Raw genomic sequence first — 24,724 nt, forward strand, 5'->3', positions numbered from 1 at the left:
TGTAAGGCAAACGTACGAAGATTGGGATTTACTAACGAAATTACACTCTTACAACAAACTCAAACGAGTGACCGCACATATACTTCGCTTCATAAACAACGCTCGCATATCTGCTCAGAAGTCGAGTGCACACGAACGGCTGTCCAGACCGTTAACATGCTCTGAAATCCGCAAAGCCGAATTATCTTTGATAAGGTATTCGCAAGCTAACGTTTTCTAACAAGAAATTTCTAATTGCAGGTCAGGGAAGCCAATACCGATACGTAGTAGCCTCGTTCGTCATCAGCCGTTTTTAGACGACGCAGGCATTTTACGAGTAGGAGGTCGAATTAAGAACGCATCGTGCACGAACGATATAAAACATCCGATTATTTTGCCTAAAAATTCACCGCTCGCTAAAACAATAGCCCCTGAAACTCACATTGGTATGTTGCACGCTGGCCCTCAAATGATGCAAGCTGCTATAGAACGTAAATTTTGGATCCCTGGCATTCGCAATTTAGTTCGGGGTACATACCGCCATTGCGTACGATGCAAACGCTTGAACCGCAAACCGCTACAGCAGCAGATGTCCGATCTACCACCTAGTCGCGTTACGAGTACGTTATGCTTCCTTCGAAGTGCGGTCGATTTTGCCGGCCCATATAACGTAAAATTTACTCATGGTAGAGGCGCGAAATCAAAAAAGGCGTACATTTGCTCATTTATATGTATGAGCACAGGCGCCATGCACCTAGAATTGGCCGGAGAACTCACATGGCCGGCTATTGGGAGGTTGGAATTAAGCGCATAAAGCATCATTTAAAACGCGTACTAGACTCCGCGTTACTATCTTACGAAGAGTTTTCAACAGTCCTAACCGAGGTGGAAGCATGCGTCAATTCTCGACCACTCTGCTGGATACCTTCTGACATACAAGACTTCGAAGTGCTGACACCTGGGCACTTTATGATCGGCGAACCAATAAAGGGGTTACCGGACCTTGACACAGAACCTTTCAAGGCCAACCTTCATCAGCGGTGGCAAGCAATCACAGCAATAAGGCAGCACTTCTGGAAGCGATGGCGAGACGATTATCTCGCGAATCTTCAGCGACGATCGAAGTGGGTTCTTCCAACGCAAAACCTACAACGAGATGATGTCGTAGTTATACACGACAACAACGCTCCGCCCACTAAATGGAAACTTGGTCGATTTCTCGACAGCTATACCGGCTCAGATGATCGCGTACGAATTGTCAACCTACGAACATCCGAAGGAGAGCTGCTAAGACCTATTGCGAAGCTATCATTATTACCAACAAAAACACACAGTTTTTACTTTGAATTTTATTGATGTAAACTTTAAATACTTTGTACCTTTTTCTAATTTTGAACGATCGTTCAAGGCGGCCGGCATGTTTGCGTCTAATTGGCATCTCTATATGTAATCATATCAAACGTCAATTAGTGGCATTGGCAGCACTGGCTGTCAGCTGTCAATGGCTGCTTCCGTTTACCTAAAAAGTAATTAAACAAAAACAGAAGTACCTGCTGTCATCGAGCAAAGAGTCAGCGCATATGCGCCTTGGCAACCACGCTACTGTTGGCAGCCATAATTTCGAAATAGTAAAAGACTTCGTTTATTTGGGAACCAGCATCAACATTAGCAACAACATCAGCACTGAAATCCAGCGAAGAATCAATCTTGCCAATAAATGCTACTTTGGACTAGGTAGGCAATTGGAAAGTAAAGTCCTCTCTCGGCGAACGAAAATCATACTCTACAAGTCACTTATCGTACCCGTCCTGCTATATGGGGCAGAAGCATGGACCATGACAACAGCAGATGAAGCGGCTTTGGGAGTGTTCGAGAGAAAAGTTCTTCGAAAGATTTATGGACCTCTACGCGTTGGCGATGGCGAGTACCGAAGAAGATTTAATGATGAGCTATACGAGCTATACGCAGACATCAACATAGTCCAGCGAATTATAACGCAGCGGCTGCGCTGGCTAGGCCATGTTATGCGAATGAAAGATGATGCTCCGGCCAAGAAAGTGTTTCTATCGGAACCCGCCTATGGAAGCAGGGGTAGAGGTCGGCCCCCACTCCGTTGGAAGGACCAGGTGGAAAACGATTTAAACTCCCTTGGTGTGACCAATTGGCGCCGGTTGGCGGAACGAAGGAGCGACTGGCGCGCCTTGTTGGACGGCCATAACCGTTTAGACGGTTAAGCGCCAATTAAGTAAGTAAGTAAGTAAGTATAATCCTCGCGTAAGTAAAACTTACAACCCGCAACCCGCATTTTAACGCTAACACATACTATAGTATAGAGAAATATTAGTTTCTTTATTCACGCAAATGCTAAATAACATAAGAGTATTCGTAGTAAAAAATATAAAAGTTGTATTGCCCCTCTTCATTTACTTTCATTTTAAATTAAATTCACTCCGATAATTCTTTCCGACACAATTCCTTTTTAGTACTTTGGCATATGATCCTCTGTGGGTGCTCCATGGAGTACTACAGTGAAAGTACTTTGGAAAGTACTCTCACGTATGTACTCTATGGAATACTCACAAAAAAAAGCGGGAGTGGGATCACCTACTCCTCTCCTAGGACATCGCAATGTTAATTGGGGCACATTTTTTGTATGAATACAGATAAGTTTTGGAACACTCCTATACTCCCAAAGGAGTATTCCCTACATTAATTATGGAGTACTCGCGAGTACGAGGGCACTATACCTTTGCTCTGGATCATCATTACATATACCATGTGATAATCTTGAATTGGTGCGATCATATAAATGTTTCGAAAGAAAATCTATAAATTTCTTATCATATTCCATTTCTTTGAGTGCAAGATGACATGCATCACCAAATCCAATAACAATAATCCGAAGGCGGAAAAGAAAAATTTGAGTTCGTTCAAAAGATATTCCCAAAAAACCGAAAAATGACCCCGGAGTGCTTCGAAAACGGGGTGGGATCCATAGTATTTTTGCGCCTGCGGCACCGGTTGGAGACCAAAACTATATCTGCGCAAAACACTTATGTCCAGAATTTTTTTTGTGGGTAAAAATATCATCAACATTACAACGCCCACATGAAAATTTTAATTTGAAAATTTTCAATTTCTTTTGCAAATATCTCTTGACCAACACAAAATATTTTACCTCCGCGTTCGGATTATTGTTGTCGAGGTTAATGCCCGTCTTTTAACACCTCTCTCGATATTTGTGGACGCGTATTATCAGTATCATGCTGTTGTACAGAATTACCAAGAGTTGATGAGCTGGAAACGTTGAAGAAATGATTCAGCTGTTATATGTAAATAAATAATAACAATAAATTAAATATATATAATTTAAAAATCAGCTAATTACCTTTATTAACCGTTAAAAATGCCTTTTTCCTCCAGCTTCATCCGCAAACCAACTTTTTTCTTTTTTAGTTTTGGCTTTGTTGACGAAAATTATATGTGACATTTTTCTTCTCCCATCAATTTTGACAGAAGAAATTGAAAGAACGATTGACAGTTTATGTACGATCGGCAACAACAAAATACATAGGAGGGTTGCATTTTCCCTTCTGCTTCTACCTGGTAATTGTACCATGGTTCATTCAAATAAAAACGTTTGAGAAGAGAAGTCGCGACTACACAACCATTTTTTATTTATTGTTGTCATGCTTAATACGCGTCTTTTAAACCTCTCTCGATAATTTTGGACGCGTATTAGCAATCGATCCCTGTTCTAGACTTTTATTACCAACAAACTATTTTTAAGCAAAAACTCATAAATTTAAGAAAATTTGTGCAAAAACGAAGTACATAATCAAAATTTATTACTTTTGTAATGAAAATTAATACTAGCTGCCAAAAATTTGGTTATACGAAAAACTTCACCAAGCCATATGGCACATTTAGTACTTTATTCATATTATTCATTTTCTTTGTCCACTTAAAGAAAAGTTATCGCGAAAAAAAAGCTGGCTCAATTTGGGTTCCTTGCAAGGTTGATATGTTATATGCCCAAGTAACGTTGAGCCACAACCACCCATCAGCTCCGTCAGAAGTAGGAAGAGAGGGTATTCGTCTAACGGGAGACCGAGGATACTTGCACTTTCAACAGAGGCGTTATTGGTTCTGTTTAATTAATTCAGCATCCAGATCGACGCGCGTCTCCCTACTCCTTCCTCTATACTGCGAGTTTAGGGTGTTTGAATTAAGGAAAGGCTTACGCTTGTTTTCTACATACGACTGGCTGAGTTCTCAAGGCCCGCGTTTTCTTCATAGCGCTCGCGGAAATGACCTAAGCTTGTTTTTTAAATATCGCAAATATTTCACAGCGCAATTAGCAATTTCGTGATTGAGCTCACTGTCTTCCTTCATTTTCTCTATTACATTTAACCCATTTTTAAATTTTATTTATCTAAAAAGTAAAAAATAAGCAAAAAAATGAGCGTTCTTTCTTCATTGTAACTTGTAATTTTTGAATAATTTCCTTTTCATTTTCCCCCTGTGTTTAATTTTCCAACGCAACATTATTTTGTTCAAACCACACCCTGTTAATGCGGAAGCATCAAAATCATGGCGCAACGATATAAGGTTGTAGCATGGAACAGCTGATTATAAACTTTTTCTATTTGATTGAATACATCAACTTCCGGTGCAATACGATTTTGACATTTGTCCGTCGAATTTACAAAAACAATGTACATGCATTTTTTATATATGTTTGTAGGTATGTCACCATTAGAGTTGGGTCGTTTCGTTCTGAACTTGTTCAATTGACCGGGTCTCTCAACTGAACAAGTGAACTAGATCTTCGATTTCGGTTCTATTTGTTCCTTTAGTTCATTTGTTCCTTTAGTTCGTTTTATCTAATGTTATTCTTTCTCACTCTCGTTCGCGAACATTGTAAATTCATACAGACATACGCAGAAATTCTGAGCACGAATGTCGATGATGCCACTTACCCTAAAGATAATGTGTGGTCATCTTTTTGTGTGGCACTGCTACAACAATATATGTATGGACTAATTATGAAAAACATCTTTTGTAAGAAACTAACTACATTTATTAAACTTGAAAAGATCATATTTACAATTTGTGTCTGTACTATTTCAATTTCCTGGATCTTCCGAAATTTCTAACTTTTTTTGAAGTTAATTAAACATATATGTATATATTAACTTATTTATTCATAACTCATTTAAATATACCTACACAAAGCATTGCTGCATACATACCCTCATCTATACTTTGTTATGAAATCGCATTTACAGTGGAAGCAGTAAGGAAGGCGGTCGGTATGATGTGGTGGTGCACAGTGGCTAGTCATTGTCGGCTGGGGCGGGTCCTTGCCAAACTTACTGTTCCTGCGCCATAAACAGAAAAAAATGTCATATCATGCCTATCAAAACTAAAAGCTCTCAAATTCAAAAAAAACCGACAGAAGCGCAGAGACCGACTCAAAACGCTTATAAATTCAAACTAAAACAACATCCGGTCGAACCGGATGTCACGGACAGACCGCTAAACATTCAAAATTTAAATTCAAATTCAAAAAAGACTGACGCAAAAAAAAAATTACCGAACCGGACATGGCCGGTTACTAAGGCTGAAAATCAAAATCAAAAAAAAAACTGCTGAAAAATTAAAAGAAAACAAAAAGGAAAATAAACAAGGGGCCGAATATATATAGGGGGCGCCGCAGGTGGTGTTGCGACGCCCGGTGCGTATCCCACCCTCAAGATCCATGGCCACCGTCGCACCTAAAATTCCGGTGGCCCCTTACCTGGTAACCCTACGTGCCTTCTAAATGAGCCAGAACACCAGCATTCCCATTTTATTTACAATTTTTATTCAATACTCATTTCTATTAACGTATGTATGCTACAAAAAAAAAATATATGATAGTGCAGGTTTCTTAACCAGGGCTACAGCATAGGCTCGAAAGCCAAAACAAGGCTGCTTATAGCATCGTCCCAAGACAAATTCAGACCGAGAAAAAAAATGTTGAACTACGAAAAGCTATTTACACTATGAAAATGTATGTAAGTGTGTGTAGTATATAAAGTGAGAGAAAAAAAATGATCCAACAGTTCACACTTTATTGGGCCGAAATCGAAAACGAAATCTAATATGAATACTTAAGTCTGGCTAAGTTTGTTCTGTTGGGGGTTCTTTTCTTTTCTCTTACTTTTGCTCATAATATGTCTAGTTATACATATATTTATGTCTCCCCCTTTTTTTTTGATAATAGTTATAAACGCTTTGTGTGAAAAAAAAAAAATGTAATTAAATGTACTTATGTATAGTAAATATACTACATACAAAGTAAGAATTTGGTTGAATACCTTATTTTTTTTTCATTCACAAAACATATTTTAGGGCTATAAAGTTTGGATACAAATTCCGATAATTGGGGCTCTCTTACCAAATTATTATGTTGTTGTAGTAGAACTTATTTTTTTGAGTGCAACAAAATATCAATTTGGTATAATGGCATAGTATAATGATAATAATATGTAATATGTACTAAAAAATTTGTTATTAAAGCAATAAAGATGAAATTGTTATAGCACTATGTATTATATGCACGTATATTATTTTCTTCTTGTTGTTCGAACGATATTGCCAGCAATAGTGATTCATATGTATATATATATATATATATATATATATATATATATTGTATTTGTATGATATAAGAAAAAAAAAGTTTAAATCTTTTAGCCAATTCGTGCATAATCGACCAATGGCTGCGGCCGCAAATTTTTTTTTTAACAATTTATGGTTGAGCTCCAAAAATGGATCGCTAAAACGTTTCACGTGATAAAGACGGCTTATTATGAATAAAATTTATAGAGCTAACTTCAATCATTTTAAAGGAACAAAATATATTATTAAAATGTTATAAAAAAATGTATGCCCTTTGTTGTAAAGCTAACAATTTCAAATATTCAATAATAAAATTTGACGAAAAAAATTGACCCTTGTTAAATGGGTTAACCGGACTGTATAAAACTCTCTAAGTACTGCTTGGAAATTTCTTTTAACTATTTATATCTAAGGTTATACTTTGCTGGTACTTACATAGCCGCCAGAGTACGTACCATGGGCCTCTGCCGGCGTGGTTACTGTTGTTGGTCATGGCGCGCGGTATTGGGCGCGCTGTGTTGGAACTGTTGCGCTCTGGTCCGAGGTAATCGAGTGAACCTGGTGGCGATAAAACTTCGTGCTGACCTTTACGATTTGGATGACTTGGTAATTTTGGCGTTCGTTGTATTACGCTGCAGCGTACTGCTGGCCCTGGAGGCGGAGGTGGTGTCGGACGCTTTTCCGAAGGTGGTAGTGTACTTTGTAAACGTAGAGAAAGGGGTTTATCTTCGGATAACAAGGATTCTCATCACCATTTAGTTTAGTGCCGTCCGAATCCGAATCACTAGAACTTTCCTCACTAGGTGTGACTGTGAAACGCCGACCTACTTCAACTGGATATTCTATACGTGGAGCTTGTGTCACCACACACAACTGTTGTAAGGTTTATTACCACCCCGAAATAGACGAGTAAAAACGAGGCTTGTCGGAATGGACTGTGTCGGTACTTTGCGCTATCGACTCTTCCTAGTTTCTGGGCATTTCCCGGTTTATTATTTGGTAGTTGGGTTGAGGAATCGGCCTCCTCGTTGCAGTCCTTTGGTTCTTCACAATACTCTCTTGAAAATGTGCACAGCACGCGAGGGTGTTTTGCGACCAGTTGAATATAGTTGGGGACGTGCAGTTGAGGTAAGCAATAGTGCTATTGAGGCAGTCTCTGAGCTTGACGCCTTTGGTGTTGGAGTTGTGTCCTAGATGTTATACGATCCTTTTGGTATGGTCGCAGGGCCGCCAAAATTTAGGCTGAAGCAAATCACAAATCTTCTCGTTGGTATAACGCCTTATAGGACTAGTTTTACGATAAACCTTTTTGGTTTTATAAAAATGTCCGATTAACTGCGCAAGTAAAAAGCTAATTCTTGCGTTTTTTCCCGGCCGGAAAACTCGTGGCTCTCTTTTCTTTCCTTTTCTAAAATTTTTTTACTCCTTCTTGGTGTTTCTACGGCCGGAAACTCATGGCTTTTTTCGCTAGTGATGGCCGGTCTTTCTTTCTTGTTTTTCGATACTTTTGTATCGCAACTTTCGCCCGATCACCAGTCACTAGGTGTGTTCGCACGAAAACGCTCCCAAGTGGACCGTAACCGTATACCATAACAGCAGACCGTAACAAACCTGCTTCGCTTTAAAGACTAGACGATGAAACGAACAGGAAACCGGATCATCTGTGGTAAGCCACTGCCAGGGACCTCCGACGACAAGCAACGTGGGGCACGACTCACCCCTGAGATAAGAGTCTCAAAGTCCTACTACGAAGCTAGTCGGGCAACATAAGTCCATCAAAAAAAAAGTTAAGTCAAGTTGGGAATTAATTCTGTTTCCTAGTTTAAAAGGCCTTTGCGGCAATTAGACATTTGTTATGGAGAACTCGTCAAAACTCCGAAAGATGATTTCTAGTGGCTATCGCCCCCACAGAAAGGCAAAACAAAAAAAAGGTGTAGACATTTTGATATGGAGAACTCGTCCAAACTCCGAAAGGCTAGTGACTATCGCCCCCACAGAAGGCCAAAAAAAAATATTTGGGTAGTCAATGGGAACGCTGACATCCCATTCCCCGAAGGCACTCGGGCTACAGAAAAAAACAAGAAAAAAAAAACAAACTCATTCATTCTTGTCCCCATTGCTCCCAACCGCAACGCATAAGGAGGTATTAAGGACCTGCCTCTGGGACTGGTTGGGGCCACTAGGGTCAATTTCCTACACACCCAGGTTGGTCCCAACACACCCAGCCGCAACGCAGAGGCGGTCTCTAGGGACTCGCTAGTGGGACTGGCTGGGGGTGCTGAGGCCTCCCGATCATTCACCCTGGACACCCCTCCTGCCTCCGCCGCTATGGGTGGAGCGGCTTCAATGCCCGCTCCCCAGACTGGTGGGACAGGAAAGGGTGCCGCTTTGAATCCCAGCTCAACCCGTCACAATCCAGGTGGTATTCTGTGGTACCACCTGAGACGTGAGCTGAGCTGGGGTCCTACTATTCACACACTCACTCCAGACAACACTAATTCGGCTAAAACAAAAAAAAACTAAAAAAAAACAACCCAATTTAGCGGACAAAGTTATTCCTAGCCGACTACGGACAACATCCGGCAAACTAAAATCCCAACTACAAAAAAAAATAAAGTGCGTGCATCACTGCCTCATCGGGTGAATGCAAAAGTCCGGAGGACACGACGCTAAGTCTCGTGACGCCTTCGACTACTGCCCCCAATGACCAGTCCGGACAACCTGATCCGTCAACCATTCCACCGCAACGCAGGTGGCTGCTTCTGTGGCTGCCCACCTCGGACTGGTGGAATGGTCAAGTTCACACGTTGTCCGAACTGACCACTGAGACCAGCGCCTCAGGTGCCACGTTGGGCGCCATCTGTTATGGCGCCCTCAGCAACTGTCAACGATGATCACTCCGGACAACTTCATCCATCTAACCATCGACCAACGCAGGTGGCTGCTCACCTCGGACTGGTGGGATGGTCAACTTCACAAGTTGACCCGGAATGACCAGCGCGACAGCGCCTCGGGCACCAAATCCCCTTGTGCGCCCTCTGTTATGGAAACGCATCTTTGATGGAAGCAGTAAGGAAGGCGGTCGGCATGATGTGGTGGTGCACAGTGGCTAGTCATTGTCGGCTGGGGCGGGTCCTTGCCAACCTTACTGTTCCTGCGCCATAAACAGAAAAAATGTCATATCATGCCTATCAAAACTAAAAGCTGTCAAATTCAAAAAAAAACCGACAGAAGCGCAGAGACCGACTCAAAACGCTTGCAAATTCAAACTAAAACAACATCCGGTCGAACCGGATGTCACGGACAGACCGCTAAACATTCAAAATTTAAATTCAAATTCAAAAAAGACGGACGCAAAAAAATTACCGAACCGGACATGGCCGGTTACTAACGCTGAAAATCAAAATAAAAAAAAAAATGCTGAAAAATTAAAAGAAAACAAAAAGGAAAATAAACAAGGGGGCCGAATATATATAGGTGGCGCCGCGGGTGGTGTTGCGAAGCCCGGTGCATATCCCACCCTCAAGCTCCATGGCCACCGTCGCACCTAAAATTCCGGTGGCCCCTTACCTGGTAACCCTACGTGCCTTCTAAATGAGGCAAGACACCAGCATTCCCATTTTATTTACAATTTTTATTCAATACTCATTTATATTAACGTATGTATGCTACAAAAAAAAATACGATAGTGCAGGTTTCTTAACCGGGGCTACAGCATAGGCTCCAAAGCCAGAACAAGGCTGCTTATAGCATCGTCCCAAGACAAATTCAGAACGAGAAAAAAAATGTTGTGTGTAGTATATAAAGTGAGAGAAAAAAAAGATCCAACAGTTCACACTTTACTGGGCCGAAATCGAAAACGAAATCTAATATGGATACTTAAGTCTGGCTAAGTTTGTTCTGTTGGGTTCGTTTCTCTTCTCTTACTTATGCTCGTAATATTTCAAGTTATACATATATTTATGTCTCCCCCTTTTTTTAATAATCGTTATAAACGCTTTGTGTGAAAAAAAAAATGTAATTAAATGTACTTATGTATAGTAAATATACTACATACAAAGTAAGAATTTGGTTGAATACCCTATTTTTTTTCATTCACAAAACATATTTTAGGGCTATAAAGTTTGGATAAAAATTCCGATAATTGGGGCTCTCTTACAAAATTATTATGTTGCTGTAGTAGAACTTATTTTTTTGAGTGTAACAAAATATCAATTTGGTATAATGCCATAGTATAATGATAATAATATGTAATATGTACTAAAAAAATTTGTTATTAAAGCAATAAAGATAAAAATTTGATAGCACTATGTATTATATGCACGTATATTATTTTCTTCTTGTTGTTCGAACGATATTGCCAGCAATAGTGATTCATATGTATATATATATATATATATATATATATATATATATATATATATATATTGTATTTGTATGATATAAGAAAAAAAAAGTTTAAATCGTTTAGCCAATTCGTGCATAATCGACCAATGGCTGCGGCCGCAAATTTTTTTTCTAACAATTTATGGTTGAGCTCCAAAAATGGATCGCTAAAACGTTTCAAGTGATAAAGACGGCTTATTATGAATAAAATTTATAGAGCTAACTTCAATCATTTTAAAGCAACAAAATATATTATTAAAATGTTATAAAAAAATGTATGCCCTTTGTTGTAAAGCTAACAATTTCAAACATTCAATAATAAAATTTGACGAAAAAAATCGACCCTTGTTAAATGGGTTAACCGGGCTGTATAAAACTCTCTAAGTAATGCTTAGAAGTTTCTTTTAACTATTTATATCTAAGGTTATACTTTGCTGGTACTTACATAGCCGCCAGAGTACGTACCATGGGCCTCTGCCGGCGTGGTTACTGGTGACGTTGTTGTTGCTGGTGAAGCCGTCGCCGTTGTTGGTTATGGCGCGCGGTCTTGGGCGCGCTGTGTTGGTACTGTTGCGCTCTGGTCCGAGGTAATCGAGTGAACCTGGTGGCAATAAAACTTCGTGCTGACCTTTACGATCTGGATGACTTGGTAATTTTGGCGTTCGTTGTATTACGCTGCAGCGTACTGCTGGCCCTGGAGCGGAGGTGGTGTCGAACGCTTTTCCGAAGGTGGTAGTGTACTTTGTAAACGTAGAGAAAGGGGTTTATCTTCGGATAACAAGGGTTCTCATCACCATTTAGTTTAGTGCCGTCCGAATCCGAATCGGAATCACTAGAACTTTCCTCACTAGGTGTGACTGTGAAACGCCGACCTACTTCAACTGGATATTCTATACGTGGAGCTTGTGTCACCACCACACAACTGTTGTAAGGTTTATTACCACCCCGAAATAGACGAGTAAAAACGAGGCTTTTCGGAATGGACTGTGTCGGTACTTTGCGCTATCGACTCTTCCTAGTTTCTGGACATTTCCCGGTTTATTCTTTGGTAGTTGGGTTGAGGAAGCGGCCTCCTCGTTGCAGTCCTTTGGTTCTTCACAATACTCTCTTGAAAATGTGCACAGCACGCGAGGGTGTTTTGCGATGAGTTGAATATAGTTGGGGACGTGCAGTTGAGGTAAGCAATGGTGCTAATGAGGCAGTCTCTGAGCTTGACGCCTTTGGTGTTGAAGTTGTGTCCTAGATGTTATACGATCCTTTTGGTATGGTCGCAGGGCCGCCAAAATTTAGGCTGAAGCAAATCACAAATCTTCTCGTTGGTATAACGCCTTATAGGACTAGTTTTACGATAAACCTTTTTGGTTTTATAAAAATGTCCGATTAACTGCGCCAGTAAAAAGCTAATTCTTGCGTTTTTTCCCGGCCGGAAAACTCGTGGCTATCTTTTCTTTCCTTTTCTAAATTTTTTTTACTCCTTCTTGGTGTTTCTACGACCGGAAACTCATGGCTTTTTTCGCTAGTGATCGCCGGTCTTTCTTTCTTGTTTTTCGATACTTTTGTATCGCAACTTTCGCCCCACCACCAGTCACTACGTGTGTTCGCACGAAAACGCTCCCAAGTGGACCGTAACCGTAGACCATAACAGCAGACCGTAACAACAAAAAGAACAACTTGTTCGTTCATCAGAAAAAGAACTAAAGAATCGAATCTCTGAAATGAACGAAAAAGCACAACTCTAGTCACCATGCTGCCACCTTGTATCATTCCGCTATGATCAAAATCTCAACTCTGTCCGAATTTGATGTTAGGAATCATGTGTTTAGAAAACAACAAACTTCGGAGAAAATATTTGAGAACTAAGAACAAAAAATAGCCGAAATTGGTCAAGAATTGGACTTAGTATGAAATTATATTTTATATGTATTCTATGGTAATTGTTTACTTTAGCTCACAACTGCTAAAACCCGACCAAAAATATCGGGAGAGTTGTCAAAAGGGGTTGGATTTTATATAAGGTGCCACGATTTTCAAACTTTTGTTGATTTGTAGGGGTATAGGGGGTCCTAAAAATCACAAAATTATCATCCGCAGCTCTAGGAAACTCCTAGTTTATGAAATATAAGCTTTTTAATTTCCAAATTTAGTAAAATTTCAACTTAAGTCCTGCACTTAAAATTCGGGTCGCACATGCCGATAGCGGTATCAAAAGACGCGTATTTGCGTCAAGATTCAGAATCCGAAAGCAGAAACTATATTTTTTATCTCGTTTAAAGGTTATTCGCGGAAAACACGTCGGTACTATTGTCGCTTCTTTCGTTGTTGCAATTAAACAAACGAAAACAAATGAAGGTGGTGAATAGTGCTGCCAGCTCCGCAACAATATCTTTTTATCTTGGTAGAACATTATAAGGTGGTGGCACGTCGACATAAATGCAAACAAACATACGCTATCAATGTATTTTGGTTTTGTAAAACACTTTTAATAATTTGCAATCTAATATTATTTGGGGTGCTGCGCAGAAGGGTGTACTACGCAGAAAGACACACACCCGGACTTGGCATGGCGTAGCCCAGGGTTATTTTTTATAAGCGCGGCCAAAGGCCGCCTATGCAGAAAGGTGTTTTACGCAGAATTACCGTTGGAATCAGCATAAAAATCTCTATAAAGTCCGATTTTTTATTTATTTTATTTGACAAATGTATGTATTCTGCACTTGTTCCAATTAAATACATTGGCGCATAGTCATAGTCAAAATAAAATAGATTTTAAATTTAGTTGCAGCTTTTTGACATAATTTTCTATGAGCTATCTGTCAAAAAAGCTGCAACTAAATTTAACACCTATTTTATTTTGACTATGACTATGCACCATTAATTTCAAATTAGTCGGAGAATTACAAAACACTTTTTTCTCGATATTTTTGACGCGTATTAGCAGTAGACCACTGTTGTTGTTGTTTTTGTTGTAGCGATAAGGTTGCTCTCCGAAGGCTTTGGGGAGTGTCATCGATGTGATGGTCCTTTGCCGGATACAAATCCGGTACGCTCCGGTACCATAGCACCATTAAGGTGCTAGACCAATCATCTCGGGAACGATTTATGTGGCCACATTAAACCTTCAGGCCATTCCCTCCCTCCCTACCCCCAAATTCCATCAGGAGCTTGGGGTCGCCAGAGCCTCGTCTGTTAGTGAAACAGGATTCGCCGCGGACAGGTGAGGTTGACAATTGAGTTTGGAGAAGCTATATATTGCGCTGGCAACCTGAAGGGTTGCGCTACACAGCCCCTTGAATATGGTACTTTAGTCGCCTCTTTCGACAGGCATACCTACCGCGGGTATATTCTGATCCCCTAACCAGCTCAACTAGACTATTATCAAAATATTCCCCGCCAAAAGACGCGCTTTGGTACCAAGACCACGAATCCGAGAGCGGAAATTAAAATTTTATTTCTGACAAAAGTTATTTCCGAAAAACCGAAAAATGGCCCGGAGCGGTGTGGGATCCATAGTTTTTTTTGCGCAGAACACCTTTCTGCATTGGCGGCCTTCGGCCGCGCCCATAAAAAATTACCCTGGGTGGGTCCAACCACGGTTCGGAAACCAAAACTATATCCGCGCAAAACACTTTTACCAACAGTTTTTCTTGTGGGTACTACAAATTCATCAAAACAACCACATGAAAATTTTCAATATTGTTTGCAAATATCTCCGAAATAAATTTTGAATTTCCGCCTTCGGATTCGTGATCCTTGGTGCAAAGCGCGTGTTTTGACACCTCTTCTGATATTTTTGGACGAGTAAACAATTACCTATTCTATTCCACATTTTCTTTTCCATTTTTACATCACTTGGTTTTAATGAAGAAAAAAAGATGCAGTGTTTGTAGATATCAAATTTTTTCATCTTGTAATTAATTTAAATTGACAATATGAACTACAATAACTTAAAAATATGATTATTACAGGGTATTCTTTACAGAAATTGTTACGGGTCGTACTGTGTTTCGAAATTGCCATCTGTTTTTGTTTCAATCTTATGTTGATCTCATGGAGAATTAGCAACGTTGTTACGAGTGAAAATTAGTCGGAAGAGAAAAAAATTACTTTTTACCTAAAACTAGTTAAAACGATTTTTAAACTATAAATTTACTATAAAACAAAGCTATCTAAGAACAAACATGTAGAATGAATAATACTGCAAGACTTCTGCAGCACACCTCTGCTATTAAACGGGAAACGAGTGAAGTAAAAAAAAAATATGACAAGTTGTGTGCAGTGTAGAATAAAGCAATCAAATCTTAAAAAAAATTTAGTGGAACATGTTTTATGTATTCAAGCAAATAAAGCTTATATCTCTAGACATTTACCCAGCCTATTTCGACTTTGTATATCATAATTATTTTATATTGAAAAACCCCGGCAGTGAATATTAACCCTAAACGCACACTCCACCGTTGTCACCATGGTTCATTGAATAAGTTCATACATAGCGAGTTCATGCACCTTCACCACTCCAGCCCTTATTATTGCAGTTCGCGTTATTTATAAAGCATTGTAATACACAGCATTAGAAAAGAAAATCATTGCAAAAAGTGCCGTCTACCGCTACTTTAGTACTTCCTGACACCAAACAAAAATGTCAGCCGACTCGGATATGGAATATTCCGATAATGACTGCGAATATGAAGATTATTACAATTCAGGTTAGTAGAATAAGCGTAACCAGTAGACTACATGTAAAAAAATTAAACAGAATTACCGCGCTTAAAAAAAAAACAAGAAGGAAGCTTGGAAACCAGACCAGTCCAACCTTTTAATATTTTGATCTTAACCCACGTTCACAGTAGAATCAGAAAGCTGTTGCTGATGCTACCTAATTCCCCTTAAGCCCCTGGGCGGTGTAGCCTCATCAATCAGATGTGTGTGGGGATGCCCAGGTTTCTGGATATTCAACAGAAACTGCTTGGTTAGCATTTCGTTTATCTCCCTAATGGGGAGTAGTCTCGCCTCATTATATAGATGGTGTTCTGGGGAAATAAAAAGACAGTCCGTAACGGTTCTGTGGGCGGGTTTTTGGCAGGGCTGTAGTTTCTTCCAGTGAGTAGTCTTTAGGCTTGGCGACCAAATCGGGGACGCGTAGCATGCAATCGGCTGGCCAATTGCATTGTAAGTGGTAATGAGCGTTTCTTTATCTTTATGTCATGTACTCCCGGCAAGATATTCAAATTCATTCATTTATTCAAATAAAAATTAGTACAATGAGACTTAACATCTTTTATAGTACAACAAAAAACAAAATTGTAATGAACTACATCAAGTAAACAATATAAAGAGGTGTCTGCACATCCATTTTGAACATCCACGTCGATGGCTCTACGCTACCGACTGTCCTACACCCCAACATCTTGGGTGTGACGTTTGATCAGGGTCTAAATTTTGGTGAGCACGCAGCCGCAATTGTTCCGAGAATTCAGAGCCGTAACAAAATCTTCAAATCCCTCGCTGGCAGTACTTGGGGAAAAGATAAAGAAACGCTCATGACTACATACAAAGCAATTAGCCAGCCGATTACGTGCTGCGCGTCACCCATATGGTCGCCAAGCCTAAAAATCACCCACTGGAAGAAACTACAGGCCTGCCAAAATACTGCTCTCAGAATCGCCACGGGCTGTCTTCTTATGTCCCCAGAACACCATCTGCATAATGAGGCGAGAATACTCCCCATCAGGGAGAGAAATGAGATGCTGACCAAACAGTTCCTGTTGAATACCCAGAAACCTGGGCATCCCAACAGACATCTGATTGATGAACCAGCACCGCCTAGGGGCTTAAGGAGTCATCTCCGTAAGCATTTTGAGGAAATACGGCACCTGAGAACCCAGCCGTATGAAGTGAAAAAACACAAGCAGGTCCTTGGTGAACTCCATAAACAGGCGTCGGCCTTTTATGCCGGGAATTGCCCGGTGAATCCAGTGCTTAACGAAAATTATCCAAAACTTGCGGAAGAGGAACGCATACTCCCCAGGGAAACGCGTATCACTCTTGCTCAACTTCGTTCTGGATACTGTAACAGGTTAAACTCTTACCTATCCAGAATCAACCCCGACATACAAAATGTATGCCCCGCTTGCAACGTGTCCCCACATGACACCAATCTCTTCAATTGTAATGCAAATACCCGACTTTTGATACCGCTATCGACATGTGCGACCCGAATTTTAAGTGCAGGACTTAAGTTGAAATTTTACTAAATTTGGAAATAAAAAAGCTTATATTTCATAAACTAAGAGTTTCCTAAGGTTGCGGATGATAATTTTGTGATTTTTAGGACCCCCTCTACCCCTACAAATCAACAAAAGTTTGAAAATCGTGGCACCTTATATAAACCCAACCCCAAGGAAACTTGCCGTTTCTACAGGGGTGGACCATAAGGAAATGGGTGTTAGAGGCGTTGGTTCCACATTACAATTAAAGAGTTGGTTGGTGTCATGTGGGACACATTGCAAGCGGGGCATACATTTTGTATGTCGGGGTTGATTCTGGATAGCTAAGAGTTTAACCTGTTACAGTATCCAGAACGAAGTTGAGCAAGAGTGACACGCGTTTCCCTGGGGAGTATGCGTTCCTCTTCCGCGAGATTTGGATACTTTTCTCTAAGTACTGGATTCACCTGACCCTGAGAAATGGTTTTGCTGCATCTGCCGGAAAAGAATCTTTTTAGGACGGTCATACTCTGTTCAGTGGGTCTCGTGTAAGGGATGGTTGCATCGGACAGGTTGTTCTGGCTTGTTCCCAAAACCCGACGTCCACGTAACTTTTATAAATCTTTTTTGGCTCCTTGCTGTTAACGCCCATGGGCGGCCCGCAGTCTACGGCTTAGCGTACCACTACCTTCTAGCAGATCCGCTGCTCAGCAAGCCACAACAAGTACCCGCTGCTGCTCGCGCCCCACGGCACCAACAACTCAAACGGACGCTACCACACTTAACTACTATCTCCGTAGTAGAGTCAGTCCAGGGAAACAGACTTAGTCCCTACCTCCGTTTGCACCGTTTGCCAGCACAGAATTTATATGTTTGCGACATCCGCCCAATACAGCTCCTGCCTTTCGCGGTGCCACTTTCCTAGATGTTCTGGTCTCCGCAACGGCAACCTCCCGACGGGTTTCTTTGCGCCATGTTGCCAGGTCGCTAACCCAATTACACCGGGTACCCCAATGCTTACCCAAGGACGTCCAGTCCCAGGCCCACAACAGCAGTTGCTTCCTAGCCTTTCACAACCCAGGCGTAGTCACCCATCTCTTACTCCTAGAGTGACGACGTCTCCCCCGTTGCACTTCAGAATTCTGCAGTTAAACTGTAATGGACTAACTGGGAAGATCACGGAGATAGTCGATTTCATGAAGCGGCACAACATCCGCATCGCCGCGATTCAAGAGACTAAACTCACAGCAAGATCTGATCTGCAGACCTGTGTTCTGGGTATAATATCAAAAAAAAAAAAAACTAAAAAAGATCGTGAGAGCGGAAATGGAGGCGGCCTCGCGTTTATCGTACACCACTCAGTGTAATATCATTTATTTGATCCCGGCATCGGCCGCAGGGACAGTGTCTTAGAACGTCAAGCTTATCTGTCCGGTCAGGCGATGCAAACCTGTTGTTGTTGTTGTAGCAGTGCTTCGCCCCACCTAACAGACGCGACCGATCACAAACTGTCATCAATATCCTCTAACGGGAGTCCAAGGAAACTTGCTGTTTCAACAGGGGTGGACCATAGGGAAAGGGGTGTTAGAGGCGTTGGTTCCACATTACAATTAAAGAGATGGTTGGTGTCATGTGGGGACACATTGCAAGCGGGGCATACATTTTGTATGTCGGGGTTGATTCTGGATAGTTAAGAGTTTAACCTGTTACAGTATCCAAAACGAAGTTGAGCCAGAGTGACACGCGTTTCCCTGGGGAGTATGCGTTCCTCTTCCGCAAGTTTTGGATACTTTACTTTGAGTACTGGATTCACCGGGAAATTCCCGGTATAAAGGTCCGACGCCTGTCTGTGGAGTTCACCAAGGACCTGCTTGTGTTTTTTCGCTTCATACGGCTGGGTTCTCAGGTGCCGTATTTCCTCAAAATGCTTACGGGGATGACTCCTTAAGCCCCTAGGCGGTGCTGGCTCGTCAATCAGATGTCTGTTGGGATGCCCAGGATTCTGGGTATTCAACAGGAACTGTTTGGTCAGCATCTCGTTTCTTTCCCTGATGGGGAGTATTCTCGCCTCATTATGCAGATGGTGTTCTGGGGACATAAGAAGACAGCCCGTAGCTATTCTGAGAGCAGTATTTTGCCAGGCCTGTAGCTTCTTCCAGTGGGTAATTTTTAGGCTTGGCGGCCATATGGGTGACGCGTAGCACGTAATCGGCTGGCTAATTGCTTTGTATGTAGTCATGAGCGTTTCTTTATCTTTTCCCCAGGTACTGCCAGCAAGGGATTTGAGGACTTTGTTACGGCTCTGAATTCTGGCAACAATTGCGGCTGCGTGCTCACCAAAATGTAGATCCTGATCAAACGTTACACCCAAGATTTTGGGGTGTAGGACAGTCGGTAGCGTAGAGCCATCGACGTGGATGTTCAAAATGGTTGAAATTTGGGACGTCCATGTTGTAAATAAGGTCGCGGAAGATTTAGTCGGTGATAATGCCAGGTTTCGCGAGGCGAAAAAACTGGAGAGATCAGGGAGGTAGCCGTTTATTTTATTGCATAGCTCATCGATCTGTGGGCCTGGGCCTGTGGCCATTACTGTGCAGTCATCGGCGTAGGAAACGATTGTGACTCCTTCCGGTGGTGAAGGTAGCTTAGATATGTAGAAATTAAACAAAAGTGGGGATAGGACACCACCCTGTGGCACCCCTTGTTTAATTCTCCTTGGCTTTGATGTTTCGTTTCTAAATAGCACCGAAGCCTGCCGACCACCCAGATAATTTGCGGTCCACTTTTTAAGACATGGGGGAGGGGAGACCCTTCCAGGTCTTGCAGTAACGAGCCATGGTTGACCGTATCAAAAGCTTTTGATAGGTCTAGCGCTACGAGTTCTGTTCTATGGTGGGGGTTTTGATTTAAGCCGCAATTTATGGCAATGGCATTTAGCGCTGAAGTAGTGCTATGGAGTTTTCTGAAGCCATGCTGTTGGGAGGCTAGCTGCAAATTTGCTTGGAAATAAGGGAGCAAAATGGCTTCGAGCGTCTTTGCTACTGGCAATAGGAGAGATATCGGACGATACGACTCTCCTATGTTAGCTGGTTTACCAGGCTTTAGTAGCGGGACCACCTTGGCCATTTTCCATTTCTCAGGTATGACAAAGGTGGAAAGAGACAGGTTGAAGACCTGCGCTAAATATTTGAAACCCTCTTTCCCTAGGCTTTTAAGCATCGGCATGGCTATGGCGTCTGGGCCCACTGCTTTGGATGGTTTAGCGCGACCAATGGCGTCCTCAACCTCTTTAGCGGTGATAGTGATTGGTGACGCGCTGAATTTGTGTTTATGTGCGTGTCTGTTAGCCCTCCGTCTATCTTTGTCGACCGTAGAATGCATTATATATTGTCGGCAGAAAGCGCTCGCGCATTTTTTCGCATCCGACAGCACTTTGTCGCCAAAGACGATGGAAACTTTGTCTTTGTGCTTAGTCGGATTCGATAGGGACTTTACGGTGGACCAAAGTTTACCCACACCGGTAGAGAGGTTACAACCTCTTAGGTGCTCCTCCCATTTCGCCCGCTTGTGTTCATCCACAAGCAATCTGATGCGTTGGTTTATATCCCTTATTTGGGGGTCGCCTGGATCAAGCTGCCTTATAAGGTCACGTTCTCTCGCTAAGTTTGCGGCCTCCGCCGGGAAGTGAGGCCGGATTTCGGGAATTCTCCCGGCGAGGATGAAGCGTGCCGAGGCGGATTCAATGACCTTGCGGAAGGCACGCTCCCCTTGGCGGGCATCAGTCGGGATAGGGAGGGCAGCAAAGAGGTTGTCTGTAAAAGATTTATATTCTTCCCACTTTCCTTTTTTAAAGTTTATGAAAGTGCGTTTTTCTGTGACGATGAAGTCGGCGGTACGCTCGAGCGAAACAAGTATAGGCAGGTGGTCGGCTGCCAATGTTACCATCGGCTGCCAGTTGACGCAGTTTACGAGTTCTGCGCTCACGATTGAGATATCTGGCGAACTGTGACAGCTTCCTACCATACGTGTGGGGGCGTCTCCGTTTATTGTGCAGAACGTCGTTTCTTCTATTTGATCCGCCAACATCTCACCCCTACTGTCCGCCCGCAAATTTGAATGCCATAGATCATGATGGGCATATTCTCTTACTCCGGGAAGGTATCGAACCCAATACGGGTCCGTCTCCTGACCCCGGTCCTGAGAAATGGTTTTGCTGCATTTGCCAGAAAAGAATCTTTTTAGGACGGTCATACTCTGTTCAGTGTGTCTCGTGCAAGGGATGGTTGCATCGGACAGGTTGTTCTGGGCTTGATCCCAAAACCCGACGTCCACGTAACTTTTATAAATCTTTTGTGGCTCCTTGCTGCTCACGCCCAAGGGCGTCCCGTAGTCTACGCCTAAGCGCCCCCCCCCCCCCCCCCCACCCCTAACTTCCAGCAGCCTCGCTGCTCAGCAAGCCACAACAAGTACCCGCTGCTGCTCACGCCCCACGGCGCCAACAACACAAACAGCTGATACCACTCATAACTACTACCTTCGTAGTAGAGCTGGTAGCAATGCTGAGCATCAGCCCCTGCCCCCGTCTTCTTCTCCCCCCTCTTTTCTGGCAACAATCGTGCAGGTCAGGGAAACAGACTCTTAGTCTCTACCTCCGTTTGCACCGTCTGCCAGCACAGAATATATAGGTTTGCGACATCCGCTCAATGCAGCTCCTGCCTTGGGTGGTGCCACTTTCCTAGATGTTCTGGTCTCCGCGACGGCAACCCCTCGACGGGTTTCATCGCGCCATGTTGCCAGGTCGCAAACCCAAATCATCCGGGTACCCCAATGCCTGCCCAAGGGCGCCCAGTCCCAAGGCCACAACAGCAATTGCGTCCTGGCCTTCCACAACCTAGGCGTAGTCACCCGTCACTTACCCCTAGAGTGGCGGCGTCAACCCTCATGCACTTCAGAATTCTGCAGTTAAACTGTAATGGACTAACTGGGAAGATTACGGAGATAGTCGATTTCATGAAGCGGCACAACATCCGCATTGCTGCGATTCAAGAGCCTAAACTCACAGCAAGATCTGCATTGCAGACCTGCTCTGGGTATAATGTCCACAGGAAAGACCGCGAGAGCGGAAATGGAGGCGGCCTTGCGTTTATTATACACCACTCTGTGCAATATCATATATTTGATCCTGGCATCGACCGCAGGGACAATGTCTTAGAACGTCAAGGCCTCTCTGTCCGGTCAGGCGATGCAAATCTAGAAATCATCAACATCTACATCCCTCCTGTCACCTGTTGCCCCAGTGGATACCGCCCTAATATCGAGGCCTTACTCACTGGCAACAATCGCATTATCTTAGGCGATTTCAATGCCCATCACGACCTATGGCATTCAAACTTGCGGGCGGACAGTAGGGGTGAGATGTTGGCGGATCAAATAGAAGAAACGACGTTCTGCACAATAAACGGAGACGCCCCCACACGTATGGTAGGAAGCTGTCATAGCTCGCCAGATATCTCAATCGTGAGCGCAGAACTCGTAAACTGCGTCAACTGGCAGCCGATGGTAACATTGGCATCCGACCACCTGCCCCTACTTATTTCGTTCGAGCGTACCGCCGACTTCATTGTCACCGAAAAACGCACTTACATAAATTTCAAAAAAGGAAAGTGGGAAGAATATAAATCTGCAACAGACAGCAGCTTTGCTGCCCTCCCTATCCCGACTGATGCCCGCCAAGGGGAGCGTGCCTTCCGTAAGGTCATTGAATCCGCCTCGGCACATTTCATTCCCGCCGGGAGAATTCCCGAAATACGGCCCCACTTCCCGGCGGAAGCCGCGAGCTTAGCGAGGGAACCCGACCTTATAAGACAGCTAGATCCAGGCGACCCCCAAATAAGGGATATAAACCAACGCATCAGATTGCTTGTGGACGAACACAAGCGGGCGAAATGGGAAGAGCACCTAAGAGGTTGTAACCTCTCTACCGGTGTAGGTAAACTTTGGTCCACCGTAAAGTCCCTATCGAATCCGACTAAGCACAAAGACAAAGTTTCCATCGCCTTTGGCGATAAGGTGCTGTCGGATGCGAAAAAATGCGCGAGCGCTTTCTGCCGACAATATATAATGCATCCTACGGTTGACAAAGATAGACGGAGAGCCAATAGACACGCACATAAACACAAATTCAGCGCGTCACCAATCACCATCACCGCTAGAGAGGTTGAGGACGCCATTGGTCGCGCTAAACCATCCAAAGCAGTGGGCCCAGACGGCATAGCCATGCCGATGCTTAAAAACCTAGGGAAAGAGGGTTTCACATATTTAGCGCATGTCTTCAACCTGTCCCTTTCCACCTTTGTCATACCCGAGAAATGGAAAATGGCCAAGGTGGTCCCGCTACTAAAGCCTGGGAAACTAGCTAACGTAGGTGAGTCATATCGTCCGATATCTCTCCTATCGCCAGCGGCAAAGACGCTTGAAGCCATTTTGCTCCCTTATTTCCAAGCACATTTGCAGCTAGCTTCTCATCAGCATGGCTTCAGAAAACTCCATAGCACTACCTCCGCGCTAAATGTCATTATCACCCAGATAAATTGCGGTTTGAATCAATACCCCCACCATAGAACAGTACTCGTAGCGCTAGACCTATCAAAAGCCTTTGATACGGTCAACCATGGCTCGTTACTGCAAGACCTGGAAGGGTCTACCCTTCCCCCATGTCTTAAAAGGTGGACCGCAAATTATCTGGGTGGTCGGCAGGCATCGGTGCAATTCAGAAACGAAACATCAAAACCAAGGAGAATTAAACAAGGGGTGCCACAGGGTGGTGTCCTGTCCCCACTTTTGTTTAATTTCTACATATCTAAGCTACCTTCACCACCGGAAGGAGTCGCAATCGTTTCCTACGCCGATGACTGCACAATAATGGCCACAGGCCCAGGCCCAGAGATCGATGAGCTATGCAATAAAATAAACGGCTATCTCCCTGATCTCTCCAGTTTTTTCGCCTCGCGAAACCTGGCATTGTCACCGACTAAATCTTCCGCGACCTTATTTACAACATCGACGCCCCAAAGGTCGACCATATTGAACATCCACATCGATGGCACTACGCTACCGACTGTCCTACACCCCAAAATCTTGGGTGTGACGTTTGATCAGGATCTACATTTTGGTGCGCACGCAACCGCAATTGTTCCGAGAATTCAGAGCCGTAATAAAATCCTCAAATCCCTTGCTGGCAGTACCTGGGGAAAAGATAAAGAAACGCTCATGACCACATACAAAGCAATTAGCCAGCCGATTACGTGCTACGCGTCACCCATATGGTCGCCAAGCCTAAAAACTACCCACTGGAAGAAACTACAGGCCTGCCAAAATACTGCTCTCAGAATCGCCAAGGGCTGTCTTCTTATGTCCCCAGAACACCATCTGCATAATGAGGCGAGAATACTCCCCATCAGGGAGAGAAAACAACCAAACAAAAACCA

The 24,724-nt window shown here is 43.0% G+C and overlaps 1 protein-coding gene across 2 annotated transcripts in view; it reads left to right on the forward strand.

The window, feature by feature from the left end:
* Positions 1-15,089: 15,089 nt before the first annotated feature.
* The window catches only part of ari-2 (E3 ubiquitin-protein ligase ari-2), a 186,410-nt gene continuing 176,775 nt past the window's right edge, over positions 15,090-24,724 (forward strand). For both annotated transcript variants that reach the window (XM_067773816.1, XM_067773815.1), the window contains exon 1: positions 15,090-15,737. In XM_067773816.1, coding sequence (XP_067629917.1) covers positions 15,671-15,737 — 67 coding nt within the window. In that variant the 5' untranslated portion in view covers positions 15,090-15,670. The remainder of the gene's footprint in view (positions 15,738-24,724) is intronic.

This window comes from Eurosta solidaginis, chromosome 3, assembly GCF_040869045.1.
Source record: "Eurosta solidaginis isolate ZX-2024a chromosome 3, ASM4086904v1, whole genome shotgun sequence".
Taxonomy (NCBI): domain Eukaryota; kingdom Metazoa; phylum Arthropoda; class Insecta; order Diptera; family Tephritidae; genus Eurosta; species Eurosta solidaginis.